Genomic DNA, 27582 nt, shown 5'->3' on the forward strand with positions numbered 1-27582 from the left:
ACTGATTAGCAGCCAGCTGATCTAGAACTGGAGTCAAGAATGCCAGGTTTCTCTCTTAAAGATCATTAATGAATTAGTTGGAATTATACAATAATCCAACATCTTGAAAGATATTTTTATGATGCAAACCTTTTGCTTGGAAAAATCTGTTTCATTTAAACTAAAGTTCAAACTCCCAAATTACCATGGTAGGATTGGAGTTGCTGGAATTCTGAATTAAATTTGAAAATGCAGAGAATACTCAGCAGGTCAGGCAATATCAGCCTGAGCTGGTGGTTACACACACCTCCAGATTCAGGGACAGTTTCTTCCCAGCTGTAATCAGGCAACTGAATCATCCACTCGCTTGGTTGAAGGGCATGTTTCTGTGTTGTGTCTCTAAGCTAAACTAAAAGGACAGATTGAACATCAAAGATCTGTAGATGCAGAAAATCTTAAATTAAAACTGAAAATGCAGCACAACCAGAACTGGGAAAAGGAAAAAACAAAAGCTAGACACAAAATGCTGGAGTAACTCAGCGGGTCAGGCAGCATCTCTGGAGAGAAGGAATGTGTGACGTTTCACAGAGTGCTGGAGTAACTCAGCGGGCCAGGCAGCATCTCTGGAGAGAAGGAATGTGTGACGTTTCACAGAGTGCTGGAGTAACTCAGCGGGCCAGGCAGCATCTCTGGAGAGAAGGAATGTGTGACGTTTCACAGAGTGCTGGAGTAACTCAGCGGGCCAGGCAGCATCTCTGGAGAGAAGGAATGTGTGACGTTTCACAGAGTGCTGGAGTAACTCTGCGGGCCAGGCAGCATCTCTGGAGAGAAGGAATGGGTGACATTTAAGGTCAAGACCCTTCTTCAAGTTACTCCATCATTTAGTGTCTATCTTCGGTTTAAACCAGCATCTGCAGTTCCTTCCTACACAAGAGAAAAGACAAGTTAGTTTCAAGTTACCGAGAGGGTGAAAACTAGGAATACAGGGTCAAGAGGAATATCTGCCCAGAGAGAAACTCTTGCCAGAGTTGGGGAATTGACAACCAGAAGACACAGGTTTAAGGTGAGGGGGGAAAGATTAAGGGCAACTTTTTCACACAAAGGGTGATGGGTGTATTGTGACGTTTAAGAAACATTGAGATAGATGCATGGATAGGATAGGTTTAATGGGATATGGACCAAACACAGGCAGGTGGGACTCGTGTAGAATGGACATGTTGGTTGGCATGGGCAAATTGGGCCAAAGGGCCTGTTTCCACACTGTGTGACTCTGGCTCTATCTGAATGGGTGAGGCCATTATTGCCAGGAGGGTGAGTTGTTGCAGCCATCTGGTCGATGGTTAATGGGGGGCAGTTAGAGAGAACAAAAACCATGAAGAAAGGCAATTTGAGTTTGAGTTCTGACAAAACGTCTTTGATCTGAAACATTAACTGCGTCTCTTTCCACAGATATTACTGGTATTTTCAACATTTTTTGTTTGTATTTAAGACTGGCAGATTTAATTCCTTAAATGACAGGACTGAAGGAGTTCAGTTGTTTCAGCAGTCCATTAGCTTGGGTCCAAGTCTGCTTGTTCGGCTTCCCCAGTTGCTATAAGTTGCTAAAAAAATGATTGTTCCCTTTCCTCATTTTATATTCTGGCGTCAGCATCCTTGGAGTTGTGGGAATAGTGTTCTAAGACTAGTCTCTATAAATATTTTGCATGTTAATATTTATTTCTGTCTTCAACAAGAGGCTGTATTTTCCTTGATGAGGCTGTTTCCTATACTGCTGTGATCCCGCTGGGACTTGCCATGTGCTGCAAGTTTTAGTTTCCTATCTGGAATGAGGATGTACTGCCAAATGTTTTATTTTGGTCTCCAAAATAACTGGGCATTTAATTTCAGTGAGTCAACTTTGAAACTGATCCAAGGTCATCGTTCTATGTGGGATTAGTCCTCACCCCAAAGTGATTTACTGGAAATACATCGAATTGACGTTCCAAGGTCTGTTTTAAACTTGATGACCATGAGCTTGACATTAGGAGGCATGACATTAAATAGCGTGGCGTCAGATTAATTTGCAACTTGGTCATGTTGGAATGATGAGGGCAAATTTATTGCTACAGGCACATTAGAATCGCAAGAAAAGATGGCGTGCGAGGAGGTCATTTGATCCATGAAACCTGATTACTGAACTTTGATCTTTAATGAGGAGTGAGAGCTTTTGGAAGGGCGAGTTAAACTCGTGCACATTTTATTTGCAGGCTCTTTTTGGTTATGACAGGCTGGGATGGGGATGATAATGCCTTTAAATCTCTAATAATGCCCCCAAACCTTGCTTGGATCCCAGTCATCCTGACCCAACCTCCCAACAAAGCACCTGGCCCTACCTGGCCCTACCTGGCCCTACCTGGCCTTACCTGGCCTTACCTGGCCCTACCTGGCCCTACCTGACCCCACCTGGCTCCACCTGACCCTACCTGGCCCTACCTGGCCCTACCTGGCCCTACCTGACCCTACCTGGCCCTGCCTGACCTTACCTGGCCCCACCTGACCCCACCTGACCCCACCTGGCCCTACCTGACCTTACCTGGCCCTACCTGACCCTACCTGGCATTATAACTGGCCCTACCTGACCCTACCTGGCCCTACCTGGCCTTACCTGGCCCCACCTGGGCCCTACCTGACCCTACCTGACCCTACCTGGCCCTACCTGACCCTACCAGGCCCCACCTGACCCTACCTGACCCCACCTGGCTCCACCTGACCCTACCTGGCCCTACCTGGCCCTACCTGACCCTACCTGACCCTACCAGGCCCTACCTGACCCTACCTGACCCACTGAAGTCAACACCTCTTTGCTTGGTAATTCAACACTAATTTTAATGTTCACCTGGTTAAGTGCATTTACCTGCACTGCCTCCATGGTGCCAAGAATGTTAAGTTTAGCAGCTCTGGTGGGCTTCATTAGAATATGACATGACATTTTGCAACCAGGCAAATAGTATTTAAATATGTTTAATTCTCCTTCTTTGTCTGATTATTTGGCTCAGCAATCGATCCTGTTGTCAGGTGATTTTGTAGCTATTTTTAATTTGAAGTTTAGCATCTAAAAATGTTTGCTTGACATTTTTATGGTGAAAATCAAATGTGTGTACCAACTGTCCTTGAGTTATTAACGCGCAACTTTTGGGCGGCCTTACATATGAACGAGCTCCCATAATATTACTAAAGATAAAAGTCTGACACACATACACACGTTTGTTTTTACCATCGACAGCGCTAGTTTCCTCTCTCTCCATTATTAATACTTGTTTTTTTCAGATCAATTCCATGCACTTTTGGTGCCATTCACAACAATACTGTGGAATTATGCTTGCCACATCGAGTTATTTTTGTGTAGTTTTCGACCTATGGACAAAATCATCCGATGGATGTCGGCAAACGATTCGCTGCCCTGGGATAGTCTCGAATTAGAAATGTCAGGGGTTTGAAAATGTTGATGTTTCTAGGAAGAGTGTCCAAGCCTTCAGAGAATTACAATTAACCGTTCTCAGTGAGGGTGAAGCTGTCAGACAGCTGGGAGATTGGTTTATTTAGAAGTCTTACCTTTCAATAACACAGAGCAATTTATTGTCAAAATTGTGCCTGAAAAATTGGTTTCCTCCACAAAAATTGTGCCTGGAAAATATCTGTTTTTTGTGAACAGGGGAGAGTGCGAGAGTGAGCGTTAAGTTGTTTCAGTATAAAGGCCATGTGAACAAATGGAGAGGCTGTTTTGTTTGGCCTGATCTGATGTCTGATGGCACAGTGGGAAATGCTGCATATTTGCCAAAGTCCCAGCTTTTCCTGTGGGAGACTTTTATAAAGACAATTTATAGCTTTTACAGGATTCAATGTTTAATGCTGCTTAACTTTTACAGCATGATTTTTTTTAATACTCGTCAGATCGATTCAGAAATGATACCTTACTGGCCCTATGAGGGGTTGATGGGGTTTGAGGGAATAATTACCTATTGTATTCTTTATTTGCCAATACACTAACAATACATTTTATGTTTTATGAAAGTATAAAATGTCAGAAGATTTTATAAATCAAGATAATTTATTTATATTAAGAACCGATTGTAAGGCATATCTGATTTGCTTGGACAGTCTGGAAAACACTACCTTGGTACACATGACAATAATAAATCTCAACCTTCAGCTGCCAAGACATTTCGGCCTAAAATTCCCATCCTCGGCGGTGGGTTTTTCTACATTTTGCTTCTCCTTTAGGATGCTCAACAGGATCTGTAGTTTGAGGAGTTTGGTGGTAAAATGGTTCTGTGTGTGTCTAACATTAAGTCGTCGACCTCTCTCTAGGGCACAAGGCTATTTGTTCAAGCTTCCAGAATTAGTCAGGATGAATCATGGAAATAAAGAACTATCTTCGCTGGCACTTCTGTGTATAGTTAAATGTTCTAACATTTAGAATGTAGAATCCAAATACTACACTGTCACAAATATTTAAGGCTCAGATTGTTGGAGTGAGAGAGTGAGTTTGGGAACTTCACAACAAACTCAATCCGATGGGTAAATTGCAGACGAGAAATGGGAAACTCATGGATGGTCGGCGTGGACTCAATGTGCCGATGGGCTTGATTCTGTGCTATATCTCCAACCTAAACGAAACGTGTGCCAGAGAACACAAGGGAGATCACAGTGATAGACACAAATCACTGGAATTTAGAAGGAGGAGGGGGGATCTTATTGAAACATATAAGATAATTAGGGGATTGGACACATTAGAGGCAGGAAACATGTTCCCAATGTTGGGGGAGTCCAGAACAAGGGGCCACAGTTTAAGAATAAGGGGTAGGCCATTTAGAACGGAGATGAGGAAGAACTTTTTCAGTCAGAGAGTGGTGAAGGTGTGGAATTCTCTGCCTCAGAAGGCAGTGGAGGCCAGTTCGTTGGATGCTTTCAAGAGAGAGCTGGATAGAGCTCTTAAGGATAGCGGAGTGAGGGGGTATGGGGAGAAGGCAGGAACGGGGTACTGATTGAGAGTGATCAGCCATGATCGCATTGAATGGCGGTGCTGGCTCGAAGGGCTGAATGGCCTCCTCCTGCACCTATTGCCTATTGTCTATTGTCTAAATGCTGGAGTAATTCAGTGGGACAGGCAGCATCTGTAGAGAGGTGGACCTGTGAGTTACTCCAGTATTTTCATATTTCATATTTCAGATACAGCGCGGAAACAGGCCTTTTCGGCCCACCAAGTCCACACCGCCCAGTGATCCCCGTACATTAACACTATCCTGCACACACTAGGGACAATTTTTACATTTACCCAGTCAATTAACCTACATACCTGTACGTCTTTGGAGTGTGGGAGGAAACCGAAGATCTCGGAGAAAACCCACGCAGGTCACGGGGAGAACGTGCAAACTCCTTACAGACAGCACCCGTAGTCAGGATCGAACCCGAGTCTCCGGCGCTGCATTCGCTGTAAAGCAGCAACTCTACCACTGCGCCACCGTGCCTTGTGCCTTGGCGAGCTTGTGTCTTTCTTCGGTTTAACCCAGCATCTGCAGTTCAGAGATTACAGTGAATCAGTTATCATCCAGTATGGATACTAAAGAGACATCAGGCACACTAGCACCATTGAGATCCAGCGAGTGAGAAGATCTGAAGAGCCTGAACTTGTGAATTTCTAATTGTTCCTACAGAAATCTGTAAAGCCAGATCCTTCATGATAAAGGAGTGGTACGTTCAATATTGGCAATAAAAGATGAAAGATCAGTGATGGATAGTTGCCTGAGTTGTCACACTGTAGCAACCTCCAGACCTGGTCAGGAGGAGTTACTGAGAATAAATTATCATATTTGTTGGAGCTCCTGTGTTTTGGCGAGCTTGTTCAGCACCTGTAGTCAATAACAGAATCCAGTCTTTGTCTTTGTCCAAAGATGGCCACAAGAAGCTGGTGTAACTTAGTGGGTCAGACGGCGTCTCTGGAGAAAAGGAACAGGTGACGTTTCGGGTCGAGTCCCATTCTTTGTCCAAGACGTTGGCCGCCTGCTTTAATGCCTTGTGTGTGCTCTGTAGGATTTTCTGATAAGGTCTCAATAATATGTGACATGAGTTCAAGATGTTGCCTAACTACAGGTTGTTGTTAGTGTTGGCAAGTTGAGGGTTTAGTCTGAATGGAACAGCACTTTTCTGAGGGGCGAATGGGATACCCCAAACAGGAAGCATAAAGCACGCAGTTGGAAGGATTTGTTGTCTGGCTACCATGGACAAGTCAAGTCAAGTCAAGACAATTTTATTTGTATAGCACATTTAAGAACAACCCACGTTGACCAAAGTGCTGTACATCAGTGCAGGTACTAAACCAGAACATACAATGGCACACAAACCTAACAGCACATACATAAACAGTTCACAGCGCCCCCTCAGAGGGCCTCAAACGCTAGGGAGTAGAAATAGGTTTGAGCCTGGACTTAAAGGAGTGGATGGAGGGGGCAGTTCTGATGGGGAGAGGGATGCTGTTCCACAGTCTAGGTAAGTCTAGAAGTCATGGTGAAATGACCCTTGTGAATCTCAGTTAAAACAGCCATGTTAAAATAAAATGCCAGTTTGTGCCAAGAAGGCACAGACATTATAATTAATAAGTTCTTTATATTATAAATGATCCAGATAGCAAGATTATGCCCGGCAGCGTGTGTAGGAATGTGCTTGATTTCTGATGTGCAATCCATACTTGTGCTGCAATGGTTTAGTGCGGTGAATTTGCCTTATAAGGACATGCATTGTTATATATTTAAAGGCAGCATGAAGCATTCACACTGTGTTGTAGCAGGTGACCGAGCTGGGGGTGTGGGTGGTGTAGGTGGGGGTGTGGGTGGTGGTGTGGGTGGGGGTGTGGGTGGGGGTGTGGGTGGTGTAGGTGGGGGTGTGGGTGGTGGTGTGGGTGGGGGTGTGGGTGGGGGTGTGGGTGGTGTAGGTGGGGGTGTGGGTGGTGGTGTGGGTGGTGGTGTGGGTGTGGGTGTGGGTGGGGGTGTGGGTGGTGGTGTGGGTGTGGGTGTGGGTGGTGGTGTGGGTGGTGGTGTGGGTGTGGGTGGGGGTGTGGGTGGGGGGGGTGGGGGTGGGGGGTGGGGGGTGTGGGTGTGGGGGTGGGGGTGGGGGGGTGGTGGGGGGGGGGGTGTGGGTGGTGGGGGTGGGGGTGGGGGTGGGTGGGGGTGGGGGGGTGGTGGGTGGGGGTGGGGGGGGTGGGAGGTGGGTGGGGGGGTGTGGGTGGGGGGGGTGGGGGTGGTGGGGGTGTGGCTGTGGGTGGGGGTGTGGCTGTGGGTGGGGGTGGGGGTGTGGGTGTGGCTGTGGGTGGGGGTGGGGGGGTGGTGGGTGGGGGTGGGGGGGTGGTGGGTGGGGGTGGGGGGGGGGGTGGGGGGTGGGTGGGGGGGTGTGGGTGGGGGGGGGGTGTGGGGGTGTGGCTGTGGGTGGGGGTGTGGCTGTGGGTGGGGGTGTGGCTGTGGGTGGGGGTGTGGCTGTGGGTGGGGGTGTGGCTGTGGGTGGGGGTGTGGCTGTGGGTGGGGGTGTGGCTGTGGGTGGGGGTGGGGGTGTGGGTGTGGCTGTGGGTGGGGGTGTGGCTGTGGGGTGATGGTGTATCTCCTCAATGGTTTTTCCTGCCACAGGCAAAACCTACCATGAATTCAGGAAGTCAATCTGGGAATTTCTCCCTCTGTAAATACTCTGCATTTAAAAAGACTATCGGAACACAGCTACCAGCCTTGGAGGGCATCTACAACACACGATGCCTCAGAAAAGCCACCAGCATCCACAAAGACTCTTCACACCCCTGCAATAGTCTGTTCGAACTTCTACCATCGGGCAGACGATACAAGGCCTTCTACGCCCGCACCTCCAGACTCAGGAACAGCTTCATCCCCAGGGCCATAGCTGCTATGAACCGGTTTACGTGATGTTAAACCTCTTAGCATTCCAATTCAACAAACCTGCAGAGTTTGTGCAAGAATCATTCATGCCTCTGAAGATTGGTCATCCACACTGATCCATAATTCTTCAGTGATAATGCAAGCAAATGTGAGGTCATTTGTAACAGTTTGATTTCACAATTGGATTGGTTAAAGTTTAGTTTAGTGTAGCGATCCAGATTGGAAATACTCAGTCCACTGAGTCTACACCGACCATCCATCACTCATTCACATTAGTTCCATGTTATCCTCCTTTCACATCCACTCCTTACACACTAAAGGCAATTTACAGAGGCCAATTAACCACCAAATCTGCATATCTTTGGGATGTGGGAGAAAGCCAGAGGAAAGCCACGTGGTCACAGAGAGAACTTGCAAACTCCACACAGACGGCACCAGAGGTGAAGAATGAACCAGGGTATCTGGTGCTATGAGGCAGCAGCCCAGCAGTTGTGCTGTACCTCCAACTTACACGTGGCCTCACTCTGACGTAGAGAAGGCCCAGAACACAAAGGTTCATCTGGGAAGGGGAGTTGAAATGTTTGGCACCGTGAGGTTGCGTAGTGGATTGAGTGTGAGTGTTCAGCAAAGTGATCCATTTCTTAGCGATATTGTAATTTTTTTTCAGTCAGAGAGTTGTGAATCTGTGGAATTCTCTGCCTCAGAAGGCAGTGGAGGCCAATTCTCTGAATGCATTCAAGAGAGAGCTAGATAGAGCTCTTAAGGATAGCGGAGTCAGGGTGTATGGGGAGAAGGCAGGAACGGGGTACCGATTGAGAATGATCAGCCATGATCACATTGAATGGCGGTGCTGGCTCGAAGGGCTGAATGGCTTCCTCCTGCACCTATTGTCTATTTTTTTGCTATGAGCGTGAGAGTCAGGCACTGCCAACGTTCGTATCCTAATGTTGAAAGGCGGCCCACTGCTGGTGACTGTGGAGTAGGGATGAGCACTTGTCTGAAGAAGGGTCTCCACCCAAAACGTCACTATTCATTTTCTCCAGAGATGCTGTTTGACCCGCTGAGTTACTCCAGCTTTTCGTGACTATCTTCGGTTTAAACCAATATCTGCTGTTCTTTCCTACACAGCGCGAGTTGTTTCGTTGCACTCGAGAAAGAAACAAGGAACAGTAGATGATGAATAATTGAAATACGAAAAGCATTGTTATGTAGGGACATAGGGATTGGCTGGGAGAGTTCGAACCCTCGGATTGGCTAGCGATGTCACCAGGTGTGCCAGCGCGGGAGAGATAGTCTAGCGTTGAACTCCGTTTAGGTAAGACGTTAGGTAGTTGTCTACAGTTTGAGTGTTGCGATTGTCACAGAGTTTTTGGGCCATGCAATAAACTTCGTCTGCAACATCCATCCGCTATCAGACTCGCTACAGTTAGCTGATATGTTTTCATTCAAGTCGACTGACCATTGACACGATATCATGAGGAACTAATATGTAGATGCATGTCTTGTGTGTTTACTGAGTGAGACTCTATTACAGTGCCTTTAGTTTAGTACTGCCATCTACTCTCCCAAGTTCTGGGTGAATGAAAACCTGTGCCCACAGCTGGCTGCACTGGTCAATTAAAGTCCTGTATTGGGGCAGTCTTTATTACATTGTTGATGCCTTTCCAGTGGAAGGTGTGGAACATCATTGAACGCACACAGGCAGACACAAAGTGTTGGAGTAATTCAGTGGGTCATGCAGCATCTCTGGAGAACATGGATAGGTGACGTTTCAGGTCAGTCCAGCCTGAAGAAGGATCTCGACCCAAAATATTACCTATTTATGTTCTCCGGAGATGAGACCTGATCCGCTGTTACTCCAACACTTTGTATCTTTTTTTTGTAAACCAGCATCTGCAGTTCCTTGCATCTCCTATCACTGAACGTAGCCTGGCTGACTCATTCTGATTTGGGTGGTGCCCTTCAGTATGCAGGGCTGGGCTGACCGTTTCATGTCTTCTATAATGACCAGAGCTGTAAAACCTACGCTTCCTCCTTCAAAAGGGTTAGGAAACTGTGAAAGATCTCCAAGTGTACAAAAACAATTGCTTCGCTTTCCCTCACAAACAGAAAACAAATAACCAGAGAGGATTCCATTATGTGGTCAGCTTTATAATGGCAAGAGAAAGTAATAATGAGTAAAGTAAAACAAGACTGCCTACGTGAAGGAGAATCCATGGGCTGGGAGTATTCTTGCCCCATTTCACAGTTTGATAAGGGTGATGGATTAGAGTGGTCAAACATTGGCTTTCATAGATGCTAATGTGCTTCACAAGTTGGTCGTACCTGTGAAACATCTCGGCATCAGTTCATTATCATTTGACTGTAACTAATGAGGTGTCTACCAAAGCCAAATGCGTTTTCTCTTGAGTTTGAGACTGCAATCGGTTACAGGCGTGTAGGAAAGAAAACGGCAGATGCTGGTTTAATCGAAGGTAGACACAAAATGCTGGAGTAACTCAGTGGGTCAGGCAGCATCTCTGGAGAGAAGGAATGGGTGATGTTTTGGGTCGAGACCCTTCTTCAGACAACGTCACCCATTTCTTCTCTCCAGAGATGCTGCCTGACCCGCTGAGTTACTCCAGCATTTTGTGTCTACAATCAATTACAGGTCTTAGGTGGAAAATTGAATTGAGGTGTGGTTGTAAAATGGTGTTCCGCTGGTATAATAAAATGTTCCTTTGGCAAACAACCTGTTATTCAGCAGTAACAGGATAGTTTTGTGGGAAAAATCACACAGCAAAAATTCATTTCAATTGTCACCAGAATTTCTAGATTGCTTTCACCTGATCTGTTTTGAAAGGACACGTTATCATCTGTGTTGCTCCTTTGCTCCTTGTTGATTCTCTTTACTTCCACCTTTCAGAGTGACCCACACCAGTGCCACAACCACAGTCATTGTTGGTGTCTCGATGCCAGCATTTACACAACATTGACCCAAGGACGGTCCACACCACTCCTTCATTCAACCTTTGACGTTTGAAATTCTTGATCAAGAAAACATAATGTCGGAAGCACTCTGCATGTCAGGCAGCATCTGTGGAAAGAGAAGCAGAATTACAGTTTTAGGTAGAAGATCTCAGAGTCAGATCTCCCCCCCCCCCTCCCTCCTCCCTCACACCCCTCCCCACACCCCTCCCCACAACCCTCCCCCACACCCCTCCCCCACACCCCTCCCCACACCCCTCCCCACACCCCTCCCCACACCCTCCCCACACCCTCCCCACACCCCTCCCCCACATCTCTCCCCCACACCCTTCCCCCACACCCCTCCCCCACACCCCTCCTCCACACCCCTCCCCCACACCCCTCCCCCACACCCCTCACCCCTCCCCCACACCCCTCCCCCCCACACCCTCCCCCCACAGCCCTCCCCCCACACCCCTCCCCCCACCCCTCCCCCACACCGCTCCCCCACACCCCTCCCCCCACACGCCTCCTCCCCACCCCCCACCCCTCCCCCACACCCCTCCCCCCACACCCCTCCCCCCACACCCCTCCCCCCACACCCCTCCCCCCACACCCCTCCCCCCACACCCCTCCCCCCACAAGCTGCTGCAGGAACTGTGTAGAGGCAAAGGAAAAGTTGCCGTTTTGGGTTGTGACCCTCTTGGCATCTGTTTCACTCCACAGGTGGATTTTGGTCTTAATTTGCTCCCCCTTGCAGATCCAGCGTTCACAATTCCTAACTCTCCAATTCTTCGTAAACACTCAATGAGCACCACCTGGGATTACAAGGCCTCTTCTCAGCTCATTGGTAGACCCCCCCTCTGCTTCATTAACCAGGAACCAGGTTCTCTTGAGCCTGTCTTACATATTCAGAATGATTGAGGTGGTGGGGAAGGTGATGAGATGAGCTGATGTGGAGAGAGGCAGAAACCTTATCATTTAGACTGTGCAGAGAAAGACAAGTTACCTCGAGATTATTCCTCCACATTTTTTTTGCAAGGTTATCAGGTTAAATGATTGTACTTGAGAATGGGGTTGTGTGGTGAAGTGTTGATAGAGGGTCCCGACCTGAAGCATCATCTATCCATGTTCTCCAGCGATGCTACCTGACCTGCTGAGTTACCCCAGCAAGTCTTTCCTTGGGAAACCAGCATCTTCAGTTCCTTGTTTCTACATGAAAAGTTTAAGTCTAGGTTGCAATTAATGAGAATTTGTTTTAAATTGTTCCAAAACCAAATAAAAATCTAACAGAACATATTTTCACCAGTTAGAGCCGCATGTCAGACCACTGGCCTTTCATCGAGAGTAAAAAGTGAAACAACACCAATGTGCTTGCATTCATTTACTGCAGCCTTTCATGAGTCTGAGGATCCATCAATGTAGTTAAAATACCCCAATTTTAATCATCCTTTCTGCTTGATTTAACGAAGTGTCGGTGAAAAACTTCAGGCACAAAGAGAATTTGTGATATCTGTGACCCAGATTCACTCAGTGCTGTCGACATTGAAAAAGAAATGCAGAAGGCGTAGAGTTCTTTGCTTCTTTGCTTCATGCGTGGAGTGCCAGGTAATTTCCCTGAACGCAGCAGGAATTAATTTTGTTCTTGGACTCCATCGCTCTACAGTATTGACCTTTTACCAAAGATACTAGAGGAACAAGATAGACCACTCGACCCTAAAAACTGTAGTACGTCACAGCGCCATTTTAGTCGGCAGTAACTTGCAGAAACATTTTAAAAGAAAAAGAAAATAAATCTGTGAATTGATAGATGTGATATATTCTGCATTTTAATGGTATCATCACACACACTGTCCCCCCACAACGCTGACTACACTGCACTTTGCTTACTATAATGGCGCCTTTGCGTACTACACTTCAGTATAGGAGACTTCAGCGGAGTGGTCAAGCTTGTTCCTCTAGTATCATATATCATATCATATCATATATATACAGCCGGAAACAGGCCTTTTCGGCCCACCAAGTCCGTGCCGCCCAGCGATCCCCGCACATTAACACTATCCTACACCCACTAGGGACAATTTTTACCTTTACCCAGCCAATTAACCTACATACCTGTACGTCTTTGGAGTGTGGGAGGAAACCGAAGATCTCGGAGAAAACCCACGCAGGTCACGGGGAGAACGTACAAACTCCTTACAGTGCAGCACCCGTAGTCAGGATCGAACCTGAGTCTCCGGCGCTGCATTCGCTGTAAAGCAGCAACTCTACCGCTGCGCCACCGTGCCGCCCTGTGAGACCCTCCCTCTCCATCATGTGAGACCCTCCCTCTCCATCACACACATCCCTGGCAGAGACCGACCGAGGCGGCACGGTGGCGCAGTGAGAGAGTTGCTGCCTCACAGTGCCAGGGACCCTGGTCTGATCCTGACCAAGGGTGCTTGGCTGTACAGTATTTGTACCTTCTCCCCGTGACCTGCTTGGCTTTTCTCTGGGATCTCCGATTTCATGCCACACTCCAAAGACGTACAGGTTTGTAGGTTAATTGGCTTGGTATAATTGTAAATTGTCACGAGTGTGTGAAGGATAGTGTTAGTGTGCGGGGATCGCTGGGTCAGCACAGATTCGGTGGGCTGAAGGGCCTGTTTCCGTGCTGTATCTAAACTAAGCTAAGCTAAACAACTATGGAACGTTCTTGCCTCTTGCTAACCCTAAGGTTTATTGTTGAGAATATTCCTTTGCCACAGATCTCTCCTTTGACAGTGTGCAGTCGAGTCAGCAGAGCAGGGTGATTCTGATATCAGCACGATGATGCTTGTTTGGGATGATACAACTTATAAAAGCACATCACTATCCAATCACCAGTGTTGATTATAGTTTCTATTGCAATCTTGAAGAAATATAATTCTTGGATCAATACTTCTTGCAGGAGTCACGTTTTTAAATTTTGTTTTGAATTTATGATTTTAATTAAGGTTCGTGATCGCAGAGCTATTTATGATAACTTTTCATTTACCATTTAATTTACAGAAAAGCTGTACAACTCGAAAGGCCCTGATTTAAGAAGATCACTTTTCTCTTTGAAACAGTTATTTCAGGTAATGTAACAATTAAATCTTTTTTAACTTATGCAATATTTATTTAAAAACTTGCAAAAATTATGACAATGATACACGCCTTTTAAACCACGCAGTCAGAGTGCTTTGGGTTGTGACCTTTCTACCAGTGCAAAATAATGGTTCTATTTAACCTTGGACTGCCACATTTTCAATGGAAATGTAAGGAACTGCAGATGTTTACAATAAAAGAGGCGAAGTGCTGGAGTAACTGCGTTACATTGTCAATGACCTCTTCCTAAACATTTCGATTCTGGAGCTGCGTGTCATGTAACTAGCCTTGCTGAGTGAGGCCTCTGCGATACTACAGCATGGAGTCGTGATGCAGGCCCAGAACTAGATCATGTTTTAGTGGAGTGCCCACTGACTATATTCAACTCCCAGCAGTTTCCCTGAACTAGACCTGGTCACCAAAAATACTGTTGCTTTTTTAAAATACACACTAACACCTATGAAACAACACTGTTTTTATCTCCCCATTTCCTTCCTCTGTCTCTCTAATTGAGTCTGCATTATTGATACAGTTTCTATATCATGTCACCAACTCCCCTCTCCTTGAATGTGTTGTACCTGCCTCCTTGGGCTAGAGATTGTCCATTTGATTCGCCTTATCCTCAGCTTTCCAATCATTAAATATATTTACCATCTGGGCTGCACAAATAAAATATACTGTAATTTGTAAAAATCACAGAACAGATTGCATCAAAGTCAATTCACATGATGTTCTGTGAAGGAACATTGTACATCTGGCAGCAATCTCAGCTTTCCATTTGGCCTGCCCATCCCTCTTGACTTTTTTACGCTATTTGTGATGAAGCCCAGATTATCATTGGTTATAGTTACGTGCGTAAACCTGATATTCTGCCTTTAATGTTCAATCAAGTTACCCCAGCATGTTATTTTGCTTTTCCACAATTCTAAACATATTAAAAATCGTGCGTAAACATGTTTCAGATGTTATTTTGTATAGGCATTCCTTGATCTACAAGTGTTTGACCTATTAGACCACTGGCCCCTGAGGCTGTTCCTGTCCTGATTCACATATCGATAAGAATACGCAACAAGGCTTTTCACCTAGTCTGCTTAATTTATGAAGTGCACCTCATCGAAATTTCCCAGGATTGTCTCGCATTTGTAAATTGCGGAATGGTTGTACTTGTAGTTTTCTGATTTGCTTAAATGTCCACGACCTAATTCAGTCTGACTACACGTTTAATTTGGAGGAGCAAGGAACTGCAGATACTGGCATCTTGATCAAAGCACAAAGTACTGGAGTAATTCAGAGGCATCATCAGTGGAGGGAAGGGTCCTGACCCGAAATGTTTCCAGTCTGAAGAAAGGCCCCGATCTGAAACGTTGCCCATCGATTCCCTCCACAGATGTTGCCTGATCTGCTGAGTTACTCCAGCACTTTGCGTTTTGCCCATTGAATTCACTGTGTTCTCGCCCTCTCCAACCTCTACCATGTTACACATCGTGAGCAATACCACTGAAGATTATCACATTGTTAAGGAGAAAGGTTAACACCAAACGTAACCACATTTACACACACACATTTTTCAACCACTGCTGTGGTTGTAATTACATCTGCAGCCCTGGTGAGAGGCAGTCATTTACTCGGAAAGACTTCAGTACAGTCTGTAGTCTGGATTGGAACTAAATGACAAGAACATGGAAACCTGAGCAGAAGTAAACTGTCTGCCCCTCAAACTGTTCCACAAGGTGACGGCTGACTCGGCATGACCGTGACAACCTTCCCTCATCTCTCGCTGGACATCTTGACAACTCTGAGAACCTCCAAAGACAAGAAGCATCTATGTATCTCCATCTACAGTGGCCACATCATGTTCTAAATCTAAGCGCCCTAGTTCGAGATACCACTCATATTAAAACCATTATTCCAAACATCCACACTGTCAGACCCCTTCAGAACGCTTCAATGCAATCAACTTTAATTTGTCTCTAATGAGTTGGGGCCCTTTCTGTTCAGCTTGTCTTCATATGTCATCCACTTCATCTAAAGAATCAAATGAGTGAACGTCCATGCACAGTTTAGTTTAGTTTAAACTAAAGATACAACGCAGACACAGGCCCATCGAGTCCACACCGACCAGCAATCCCCGCACAGTAACACTATCCTACACATAGATATTAGGGTCAGTCTTTGGTGAACATAATGCTGCAGATTAGTGGATAGATTAGTGTAAGAAAATAACTGCAGATGCTGGTACAAATCGAAGGTATTTATTCACAAAATGCTGGGGTAACTCAGCAGGTCAGGCAGCATCTCAGGAGAGAAGGAATGGGTGATGTCACCTATTCCCTCTCTCCTGAGATGCTGCCTGACCTGCTGAGTTACCCCAGCATTTTGTGAATAAATAAGTGGATAGATGAGAGCATTTTCTGATTTGTTCCCACTCTTGGAAAAACAAGGCAGGAGCAAAGTTATTTCATCCCTTTCATTTCTGTCAATATGATATTTTATTTGTGAAACAGTTCACCAATGTTTTACTAAAGTATAACGTTCATTTTGCCAACTTCAATTTATCCAAATTGAATACGCTTACTATGTGACTTATGGGCACATTGTGCCAAATGAGGCACATTTACAATAGAACATGTGGCACATTTAAAATGGAAGGTGAAGGCAATGGTAGGGGAATGAAGAGTGAGAAGAAAATAGAGTCACATAAACCCAACTTTGTGGATTCAGCTCAAGAGGCTGAATTGCTGACATCTGTTTCTGTTTCTTTTGGTGTAATGGTCTCAGGATATTGCTTCTATTTGGACTGATAAGTGTGAATTAGAGACAATAAAAACAGATAGGAACATGAAGGTGGATGAATCTCCAAGGCCTGATGGGATCTGTCCCATGTTATTACGAGAGGCAAGGGGGGAGGTAGCTGGGGCATTGGCAGTGACATTTGGATTCATTTTAGCCACAGGTTGGATCCCATGGAACTGGAGAGTTGCCAATGATTGTCATTTGTTTAAGAAATAGCAATAGCGGCAAACTAGAAAATGATAGACCAGTGAGCTTTACATCAGTAAAAGGGGAATGATAGACCAGTGAGGTTTATATCAGTAAAAGGGGAATGATAGACCAGTGAGCTTTACATCAGTAAAAGGGGAATGATAGACCAGTGAGGTTTACATCAGTAAAAGGGGAATGATAGACCAGTGAGGTTTACATCAGTAAAAGGGGAATTATCAGAACAATAGTCTTCACGATAGATTCATTGGCTCATTAGGGTTGTTAGGAATAGTAATTATTTATTCCCACTAAGAGCTTGTTAGGAATGGGCAGCTTGGCCTTGATCAGGGGAGGTCCTGTCTTACAAATGTCCCTGGGTCCTCTGGGTCATGAAAAGTTTATTTCATCCTTTGTTTTAGCCCATTCTTTCTATAATCATAACCATTTCACATACGAGTGGCAGGTTGGATGTTCATGGGTGATGGAGGCAAGCTTGAGGGGGAAGGATTGAGGTTAAAGATGAGCTGTGATATTGAATGGTGAAGTAGGTTTGAGCAACTCCTGCTTACTTGTGTTCCTATGATCATCTGGTATTTATTTGGACCGACCAATACCACTTCCTGTTTGCTGAATTTCAGGGAAAGTTCAGTTAATGTTCTGAGCTCGTATTTTTCAATCTCTGACTGAAACATATGGAGGTTGTTAGTTTGATAATGTAATGAGATTTGTTGCTTACGGTAAATGGAGGATCATAGATCAAATATCCTAGAGTATCGGGTCTATTTGATCTTCTTTAGCTCCCTCACCTCTACCCCCCCACCCCCCACCCCCCCCCCACCTCCCATTTCAGCCTTCTAACTAAACATACGGACAGGTCTCATATTAACACGTTGTGAACTCTTGGCGAGACATGCAGGTCGACAAAATAAAAGTGTGAAAGAAGTAAAGCAGATGCATATCATGTCTGTCAGCATCTGGAAGTAGATAAGATAAGTTGAGATTTTAGATCTGGACCCTTCCCCAGGGACCTGCTTTCCTTTCTCTTTGAATTGTTGACCTTGGCTCTTCTCTGTCGCAAGCTCTGATGCCCTGTTGACAATAGGATGTTTGTGCTTGTACCTCACGGCAGAATAATCGGGTTCCCCACCGTACACTTTATGGAGTTGTACAATTGAGTATTAGTGGGGCTGTGTGTCAAGAATGTCCAGTCTAAACATGGCACATGATACTACTGCATGACCAGCCTATTGACCAGTCTATGCAGGTCTATGACCAGTCTATGCAGGTCTACCTATTGACCAGTCTATGCAGGTCTATGACCAGTCTATGCAGGTCTATGACCAGTCTATGCAGGTCTATGACCAGTCTATGCAGGTCTATGACCAGTCTATGCAGGTCTACCTGCATGAACATGATACTACTGCATGACCGGTCTAGAATGTCCAGTCTAAACATGGCACATTATGCTACTGCATGATCAGTCCGGTTAGCATGGTAGTGAAACATAAATGTGACCACAGAATAGTGTTAGTGCACAATCAGTGATATTTGGCATTGTGTGTGTATATATTTGTCAATGTACTGTTAGGGTTCAACCTTTCAGTCTCTGTACAGTCTGGAGTCACTTAAATTCTTTATGCTACCATTCAATATTTTTGAATCGTAACAATTTTTTACTTAAAATTAAAACAAAAATCAAAGAGAATAATAATAAGTGCAACATAAACTTGCGAAATATGTTATTGATTTTTAAAATGAATCAGGAACACGCCCCATAGAAAAGAAGCAGTTATATAATGTGATTGTATTTATGTCAGACTCCTTTGATTTTACTTGCTGCCCATCGCTCTGATTTCTAACTCTCGGGAATGACATTTTTGGCAAGTGAAAAGATTGCTTGCAAGTCAAAATGTGATTAATTGTACTCATGCATGCAATACCCTAAACTTGAAAGTGATGACATTGGATTGAAAATATGAATTTAGGAAGATCACAAATAAACTTTTGAATGTAGGAAGATCATAAACATTTAACAAGTGGAATAACTTTACATAACTTTATCAGGTATGCGGGAAGAAACTAGTGTGAGGTGTTTTATTGCGTGTACGTGTCACATCTACGTGATCATCTGCCAAAGGGAGACCATTTCTAGGGCTTGTTCTTTGTTTGGAATCTGCGCTGTGAAAGTGCCTCATATTTGTTAAATGACAGTTTCATACCGTTGGCCATTTTACACCATGCCTTGAACATTCAGTGAACTATTTTAATTCGTTTTTCCTGAATTCCCTCACCCACCTGTTTACACACCATGTGATCTCACAACATCTGATCCAGAAAAGTCCCATTGGTCCAATTACATTGTGAGTGCCTTCAGCCTAAGCGTCTATGGCAGATCTCAACATATTCAGGTGACCTTGGATTAACATGTCCCATTGTGTCCTCATGATACAATGGGACATGAATGGTATGCGAATGGTATGTTGGCATTCATAGCGAGGGGATTTGAGTTTAGGAGCAGGGAGGTTCTGCTGCAGTTGTACAGGGCATTGGTGAAACCAAACCTGGAGTATTGCGTACAGTTTTGGTCTCCTAATCTGAGGAAATACATTCTTGCCATAGAGGGAGTACAGAGAAGGTTCACCAGATTGATTCCTGGGATGGCAGGACTTTCATATGAAGAAAGACTGGATAGACTCGGCTTGTACTCGCTGGAATTTAGAAGATTGAGGGGGGATCTTATAGAAACTTACAAAATTCTTAAAGGGTTGGACAGACTAGATGCGGGAAGATTGTTCCCGATGTTGGGGAAGTCCAGAACAAGGGGTCACAGTTTAAGGATAAGGGGGAAGTCTTTTTGGACCGAGATGAGAACGTTTTTTTTCACGCAGAGAGTGGTGAATCTGTGGAATTCTCTGCCACAGAAGGTAGTTGAGGCCAGTTCATTGGCTATATTTAAGAGGGAGTTAGATGTGGCCCTTGTGGCTAAAGGGATCAGGGGGTATGGAGAGAAGGCAGGTACAGGATACTGAGTTGGATGATCAGCCATGATCATATTGAATGGCGGTGCAGGCTCGAAGGGCTGAATGGCCTCCTCCTGCACCTATGTTTCTATGTTTCTATGAGACCTTGTGTGTAGTTATTGGAGCTGTAGACTTGTCTGTGTCTCGTAAGCCTTTCATCCAATTAACAGTAAACATTACAGTCTTCTTATTGAATATTACAATGTTCTTCCAGACCGTGGCCTCTTTGGGAGCTCAACAACCATTTGCCAGCTGGAGCTTTGTACTCATTGCAGAATGCAGAGAAGATAATGGGTCTGCTGATATCTCTGGGCCTTTTAACCTCAAACATTAACTCTGTTTATCTCCTTATACCTCCATATACCACTTCCCTCATCTCCATCCAGTGACACCAACAATCCTTCCAGGTGAGACAGAGGTTCCTGTGCACCCCTACTAACCTCATCTACTCTGGTACAAAGGCAGGGGTGGGTGCAGATAGAGTGAGAGAGAAAGAGGATGGGGTGTGTGAGATAGAGGCCGGTGAGTGTCTGGTGAAAACAAATATAGGGTGCGGGAGAGAGAGATGAAGCAGATGAACTGGATGGAGGTGGGGAGAGTTGGTGTGGAGCCAGACACATAAGTGAAGGGTGGGACCAGATGAGGGGGGGGGGGGACAGGAATCAGATGGACCAGATATCAGTTTCACTTGATAAACTTCTTCCTTGTGGAACCATTCATTTTCTTTACTTATAATTTTTTTGTGGCCTGTTTCCATGCCTGGGTGGCTGATTTTTAACCCAAAAAAATGTGTTACACTTATTAGTAATTTGGTTTATCAAACCTGTGTTCTGCCTCCCATCATCAAGTCTCTACGTAGAGAATCCCTCTTTCATTCTCTCAGATCAGCTACTCCCCAAAATAGCAACGTTGCAAACCAAAGGCTAGTATAATTGTAGATGATCAGCCATGATCACAATGAATGCCGGTGCTGGCTCGAAGGGCCAAATGGCCTCCTCCTGCACCTATTGTTTATGTCTAATGTCTGTGGGACCTTTGCTGAGGAGACCTTGCTCAATATCCTGCTTGCTTGCGTGAGTGTCCCTGAGAGCAGGAAACCTGATCCCTGCTGAAGACGAGGAGGAATCAGTACAACAGGTCCACCTACCCCTGGGGACTGACACATTCTATGCATCAAGGCTTCAATTATATTACAAGCCAATTATCGTTGTGGAATGAGTTTGAACTCAGCAGAGGCTGTTCAAAGAACTGCAAATGCTGCTTTATACCAAAGATAGACACAAAGTGCTGGAGTAACTCAGAGGGTCAGGCAGCATCTCTGGAGAACATAGATAGGTGTTGTTCGGGTCAGGACCCTTCTTCAGACTGATTACCCCATTCCCTTTTATTCCCCACTCTTTCTCTGCCCCCTCCCTTTCCACCCATATTCCTCTCTCCAGCTTTTTGTTTCACTGTGCCTCTTCCCTGCTTATCCGACACCCTTTTATCTCCTTTCCACCTCCAGCTTTCGTCATTTACTCCACTGGTCAGGTCCCCCACAACTGTAGAAACAAGGAACTGCAGATAACGGTTTACACAACAGGACCCAAGGTGTTAGACTAACTGAACAGGTCAGGCAGCCTCGCTGGAGAACATGGATAGATGATGATTAGGGTCTGGACCCTTCAACAGACTGATTGTGAGGGGGGGGTGAAGAAAGCTGGGAGTGAGGAGAGGCAGGACAAAGCATGGCAGGTAACTGGTGGACAGAGGCAAGGAGGTTATTGATTCCCATCACATACCTATCAGTTGCCAGGCTTTGTCCTGCCCCAACCACTCGTTTCCATCTTTCTTCCCCCCCCCCCCCCCACACTCCTCAACAGTCTAAAGAAGGTTCCACATCCAAAACATCATCTATCCATCCCCTCCACAGATGCTGCTTGACCTACTGAGTTTCCCCAATTCTTTGCACTTCTCTTCCCTTTCAGTCAGTGAGCTCCAATCAAGGCCGTTGAGGGAAGAACATTTCCTTTGACACCTCTCCAGTTTCACAACTGGTCACCTTTAGTCTGTACAAGTCATGGGTGAGACCACACTTGGAGTATAGTATGTCATTTTAGTTGCTCAGCTGTAGGGAGCGTGGCATTAAGCTGGACAGGGTGCAGAGAAGATTCACCAGGATATTATCTTCTTCTTGTTCTTTATGTTGCCTCTTCAGCGCTTTGATAATCATGTGCAACTTTTATGTTTCAAAGAGAACCATTGTAACCCAGACAACATTATCTGATAACGACAATTCTCTATTCCCTTGCATGAAGTGGGGGAATGGATTGCTCTCTCAACCAGCATGGACTTGAAGGGCTGAATGGCCTCTGAAGTTGATATAAAACATGAATTATCTACGTTATTTCCAGCAGGCATAATCAGAGTAGTTGGTTGAGGATTTCTGACTTCACGGAAGGCAACCTGCCAATGCAAACTCACTCCAACACAATTTTGAGCAAAATTGAGTTTCCAGCGTCAACTCCCAGCTTCAGCACATTTGCACAGAGGCTTCCTGACCTGCTGAGTATCTTCAAAAGTGTTCTGTTATTATCCACAACTGTTGTGTTGTATCACATCCACAATATCTCAATCTGCAGTTTGCGTGGGTCGGCTGTATGATGTTTATTGTGTTGTTCGGTGACCACAACAATATGTATTGTTCTGCACTCCTTGCTGATGCAGTATTGCCTTCTGTAGGATGACAAAGATCTGGTGCCTGAGTTTGTCAATGCTGAAGGGCTGGCATGTCTGATCAAAGTAGGAGCAGAGGCAGACCAGAACTACCAGAACTACATCTTAAGAGGTTAGTACTGCACCTCCATTGTTTTAAGAGACCTGCTCCATCAGTGGGCAATAGACAATAGACAATAGGTGCAGGAGGAGGCCATTCGGCCCCTCGAGCCAGCACCGCCATTCAATGTGATCATGGCTGATCATCCACAATCTATAATAACAACAAAAGATGCCACAAAAACCCAGCATGTCAGGCAACCTTTGTGGAAAGAAAACAGAATTGATGTTTCAGCCAATTGTTGATCAGCCATGATCACATTGAATGGCGGTGCTGGCTCGTAGGGCCGAATGGCCTCCTCCTGCTTCTATTGTCTATTGTCTGTTGTCTGTTGTCTATTGTCTGTTGTTTCAGATCACTGACCCTTCATCAGATGTGCAAAGTTATCTCTATTTCTCTATTTCCCATAATTTAGCCAGTGCTGCCTACCTCGTGCTGCCTACCTCGTGCTGCCTACCTCGTGCTTTGTAAGGGGTATTTTCATGCCCTTTTGTTTCCGTAACATGTTTATTTACCCCCATTGTTACCAAGATAGGCCAGAGGGTGGTGGGTATCAGGAATGAACTGCCAGAGGAGGTAGTTGTGGCAAGTACTATAACAGCACTGAAAAACATTTGGATGGGTACATGGATAGAAACGGTTTAGAGGGACATGGGCCAAATGTGGAAAGGTGGGATTAGCATGGATGGGGCATTTGGTCAGCATGTGTAAGATGGGCCAAGTGGCCTGTTTCTGTGCTGCATGGCTCTATCAGCTCCAATGTTATATTTTTTCCTTTAACTAATTGCGGATCATATAATTCTCAATATCATCTCTGTGCTTGGGGCCCCTCCATCCCTTTGTCATTTTCATCAGTTTTATTCAATCAATGTCTGTCATCTTATAGTAAACTCAAAGCCTATCCACCAGTTTTGATGCCCTACATAACAGACTCCGTCTGAAGAAAACTTCTGCTCAAAGCTTCAAATCATTTATTTTTAACACTTAAGGTGCCAAAGATTATGGGGAGAAGGCAGGAGAATGGGGTTGAGAGGGAAAGATAGATCAGCCATGATTGAATGGTGTAGCATACCTGATGGGCCGAATGGCCTCAGTCTGCTCCTACAACTGATGAACACTTGCAACCAAGCACTTGCAACATTTTAGCTTTCGGCACACAGCATTTTGCTTTCTCCGTTTATCTCTTGTCAAAGAAATGCCATTTTCCAGCCCACGTGGCTTAACTATCACATACTTTTGAAGATTAGTAAAAAACATTCATCGCTCCGTGTGAAGATCTGTGCCGGAGTCCGACTATCCTTTCCCTTTCCTTCTCTCCTTCTATCCCATTCCTTCTCTCCCGAGATGCTGCCTGACCTGCTGAGTTACTCCAGCATTTTGTGAATAAATACCTTCCACTATCCTTTTTGATCGCGTGACTCTATGAATATCTTGTTTGATGGTTCTGCAGCACCCTCTGGTGTCCAACCCCTTCATGAATGGTCTTTGTGGAAGGTATTTCCTGGAGGCGTACAGTAAACAGCCGATTAAAGCCCCATCAATCATGAAGCTCCCATCTATACTCATCCCATTGCAGTCTCCCCACATTCCCAGCACTCCACCCACATGCTACTGCTTGGTTACACATTTGGAGAAAGTTACACTCATCAATCAACCAACACACCTGCACGTTTTGGAATATGGGATGTGGACCCAGAGCACCTGGAGAAAACCCACATGGTCAGAGAGAATGTGCAAGCTCCACATAGACACGGGTGGAGGTCAGGATTGAACTCTGATGGATGTGTTATGTGGCAATGGCCTTACAAGCAACACCGCATTTATTTAATATCTATTATTCTGCCAGGATCGATTTTTACATAGAAATATAGAAACATATAAAATAGGTGCAGGAGGAGGCCATTTAGCCCTTCGAGCCAGCACCACCATTCATTGTGACAATGGCTGATCGTCCACAATCAGTAACCCGTGCCTGCCTTCTCTCCATATCCCTTGATTCCACTAGCCCCTAGAGCTCTATCTAACTCTCTTTTAAATTAATCCAGTGAATCGGCACCACTGCCTTCTGTGGCAGAGAATTCCACAAATTCACAACTCTCTGGGTGAAAAAGTTTTTTCTCACCTCAGTTTTAAATGACCTCCCCTTTATTCTTAGACTGTGGCCCCTGGTTCTGGACTCGCCCAACACTGGGAACATTTTCCCTGCATCTAGCTTGTCCAGTCCTTTTATAATTTTAATAACCTTCCCACCTTGCCCATTGGAAGGCTGACGTCCAGGTTTTCTGCTGCACTTTGGGGTTTTTTCCACCGAACCCTCGCTTCCCAAACCTCCCAGGCTGCAGCTTTCCAATATTTTCCAGGCTTTTATTGTCATGACCAATTGAGAGGTGGAGAGTCCCTTTGGGCATGATCATTGTTGCAGATGCAAAGTTTGTGAAACGTTGTTATGGTTTCAAAATCCACCCAGATTCGTTTTCACGCATTAATGTAATGAATGTAAATCAGTCATGAGCTAACCCAATAAATTATTATGCATAACTTTAAAGCATTTGAAACAATAATGTATGCCCTGGTTGCATGTAAAGATGGCAACCTGGCTCAGAAATGTGCTTATCGTTAAATGGAAGCATTTAAGCCAATGTCTGGCACAGCGTTGATTTAAAGTAATTGAAAATGATGTTTAAGTAGAACAACAGGTCACCCTTTGATAGTCGATCTGGTGTACACTACCAATTTCTTCGAACATTAGAAAAACCCAAGAGTTAGAAACGTAGAAAATAGGTGCAGGAGGAGGCCATTCGGCCCTTCGAGCCAGCACCGCCATTCATTATGATCATGGCTGATCATCTACAATCAGTAACCCGTGCCTGCCTTCTCCCCATATCCCTTGATTCCACTAGCCCCAAGAGTTCCGGTACCTTCTAAGGAAGCTTGAATTGAGGTCAGGCAAGACCCACAAATTTGTCGTTTACTGTAGACACACATTGCAGGCAGTTTTGTGGCCGAACCCCGACTCTCTGTGTTTTAAACTTGACTCTTACTGAAAGTGGGCTCAATGTTTGCAATCTCTGTGCTAATTTGGGTTACTTTAGGGGGATAAACAGCGCAGCACGGGAGAAAATCCAAGCCTGAGGAGTCATCTAGACGCTGCCCGGATCGAGGGTTCCCAACCTGGGGTAAACTTTCCCCCAGGGGGTCATTTTCGCCGACCATTATTGTTATTTGAACTTAAAATAATAATGTTAAAAACAGTATTTTTAAATTTCCCCTTTGTCGGTTGCTTTATTATGGTAGAAGTGTAAACTCAAATTACTGAACAAAACCGGCTGGGGGTAAACTTACTTTTGAAAAGTTGCCAGGGGTAAACGGGTTGAAATAGGTTGGGAATCCCTGAGGGTCTCGATCACATTCATCGTGTCCAGTTTAGATGAAGAGACTCAGCCTGAAACGTGGATTGTTCACTCCCCCCCCCACAGATGCTGCTCGGATGGCTGTGTTCCTCCAGCTCCGCTCTGTTTCTCAACATCTACAGCCACTTGTGTCTGGTGGCCTTTTTACCTTTTAGACTTTAGAGATACAGCACAGAAACAGGTCTCTAAGCCCACCAAGTCAACACCGACCAACGATCACCCCGCCTGCTCGCACTATTCTACACACTAGGGAACATTTACAATTCTACCAAAGCCAATTAACCTACAAACCTGCAACTCTTTGGAGTGTGAGCACCCGGATAAAACACACGTGGTCACAGGGAGAACATACAAACTCTGTACTGACAGCACCCATAGTCAGGATCGAACCTGGATCCCTGGCACTGTGAGGCAGGAACTCTACCGCTGCGCCACTGTGCCACCTCACTGTGCTAACCATTGTATAACTCCAATATCAACGTGTGGCACTGGCGAAGTGAAAGCATTAAATCAGAGCCTACAAACTATGTACTCTTCTTTATAATATGAGGACATACTAAGTGTGTGTTTCTTTCCTGTGTTTGCAGCTCTGAGCCAGATCATGTTGTTTGTGGATGGCATGAATGGTGTTATTGGCCATAATGAGACCGTCCAGTGGCTGTACACTCTCACAGGCAGCATGGTGAGTCAACTGTTGCTAAATAAATATGGGTTTGAGACAAGTGTGTTAACTTTCACATGAACGAAACTGGAATGTCGGGTTTTGGGCCTGAGCTGATTGATCAGCACCAGACATCAGTCACCGGACTTGGTTCCAAAGGTTACAGTGAAGGAAAGTAGTCCATGTTTCTAATTCTCATCACTTCTCAGGAGAGGAATGCATGCCTTACACAGAGCGTTGAACAGCAAAGCGCAGGAACAGGCCCTTCAGCCCACAATGTCTGACGGACACGATACCAAGATAAACTAATCCCCTCTGTGCACGTGATCCACAGCCCTCCATTCCCTGCATGTCCACGTGTCTTGATATCAACTGAGTGCATTGTCAAATTGGTGAGTGGCTATCCATGCTCATCTGAGCATCTATCCATCTATCCATGCTCATGGGAGCTGTTGTAGTATTGTTGGTGCTTGTGTGTTATCTCCCTCCCCTGTTACTTTAAACCAACCATCATCACCTTATTACCATGGCTAAATCCAAGCCAAGTTTGATTTTTGCTTGGATTTACTCTTGGTAAATCAACAGTGATGTTACTGGTTTCAATTTATCTTCTTGGTCTCTCGATTCACAACTGATGTTGAAATTATCGAATGATTCAGGCCTATGTCTCTACTTTTTGAACTTCAGAAAGCCCAAATAATGAACAGATTCTTTAACGCAGTCGGACAGCACAGAAACAGGCCCTTTG

The 27582-nt window shown here is 45.2% G+C and overlaps 1 protein-coding gene across 4 annotated transcripts in view; it reads left to right on the forward strand.

The window, feature by feature from the left end:
• fhod1 (formin homology 2 domain containing 1) overlaps nt 1-27582 on the forward strand; it is a 235561-nt gene that overhangs the window by 85139 nt on the left and 122840 nt on the right. For all 4 annotated transcript variants that reach the window (XM_078400311.1, XM_078400312.1, XM_078400310.1 and 1 more), the window contains exons 4-6: nt 13869-13936; nt 22670-22775; nt 26761-26855. In XM_078400311.1, the coding sequence (XP_078256437.1) occupies nt 13869-13936; nt 22670-22775; nt 26761-26855 (269 nt within the window). The remainder of the gene's footprint in view (nt 1-13868; nt 13937-22669; nt 22776-26760; nt 26856-27582) is intronic.

The sequence above is a fragment of the Rhinoraja longicauda genome, chromosome 6, assembly GCF_053455715.1.
Source record: "Rhinoraja longicauda isolate Sanriku21f chromosome 6, sRhiLon1.1, whole genome shotgun sequence".
Taxonomy (NCBI): Eukaryota; Metazoa; Chordata; class Chondrichthyes; order Rajiformes; family Arhynchobatidae; genus Rhinoraja; species Rhinoraja longicauda.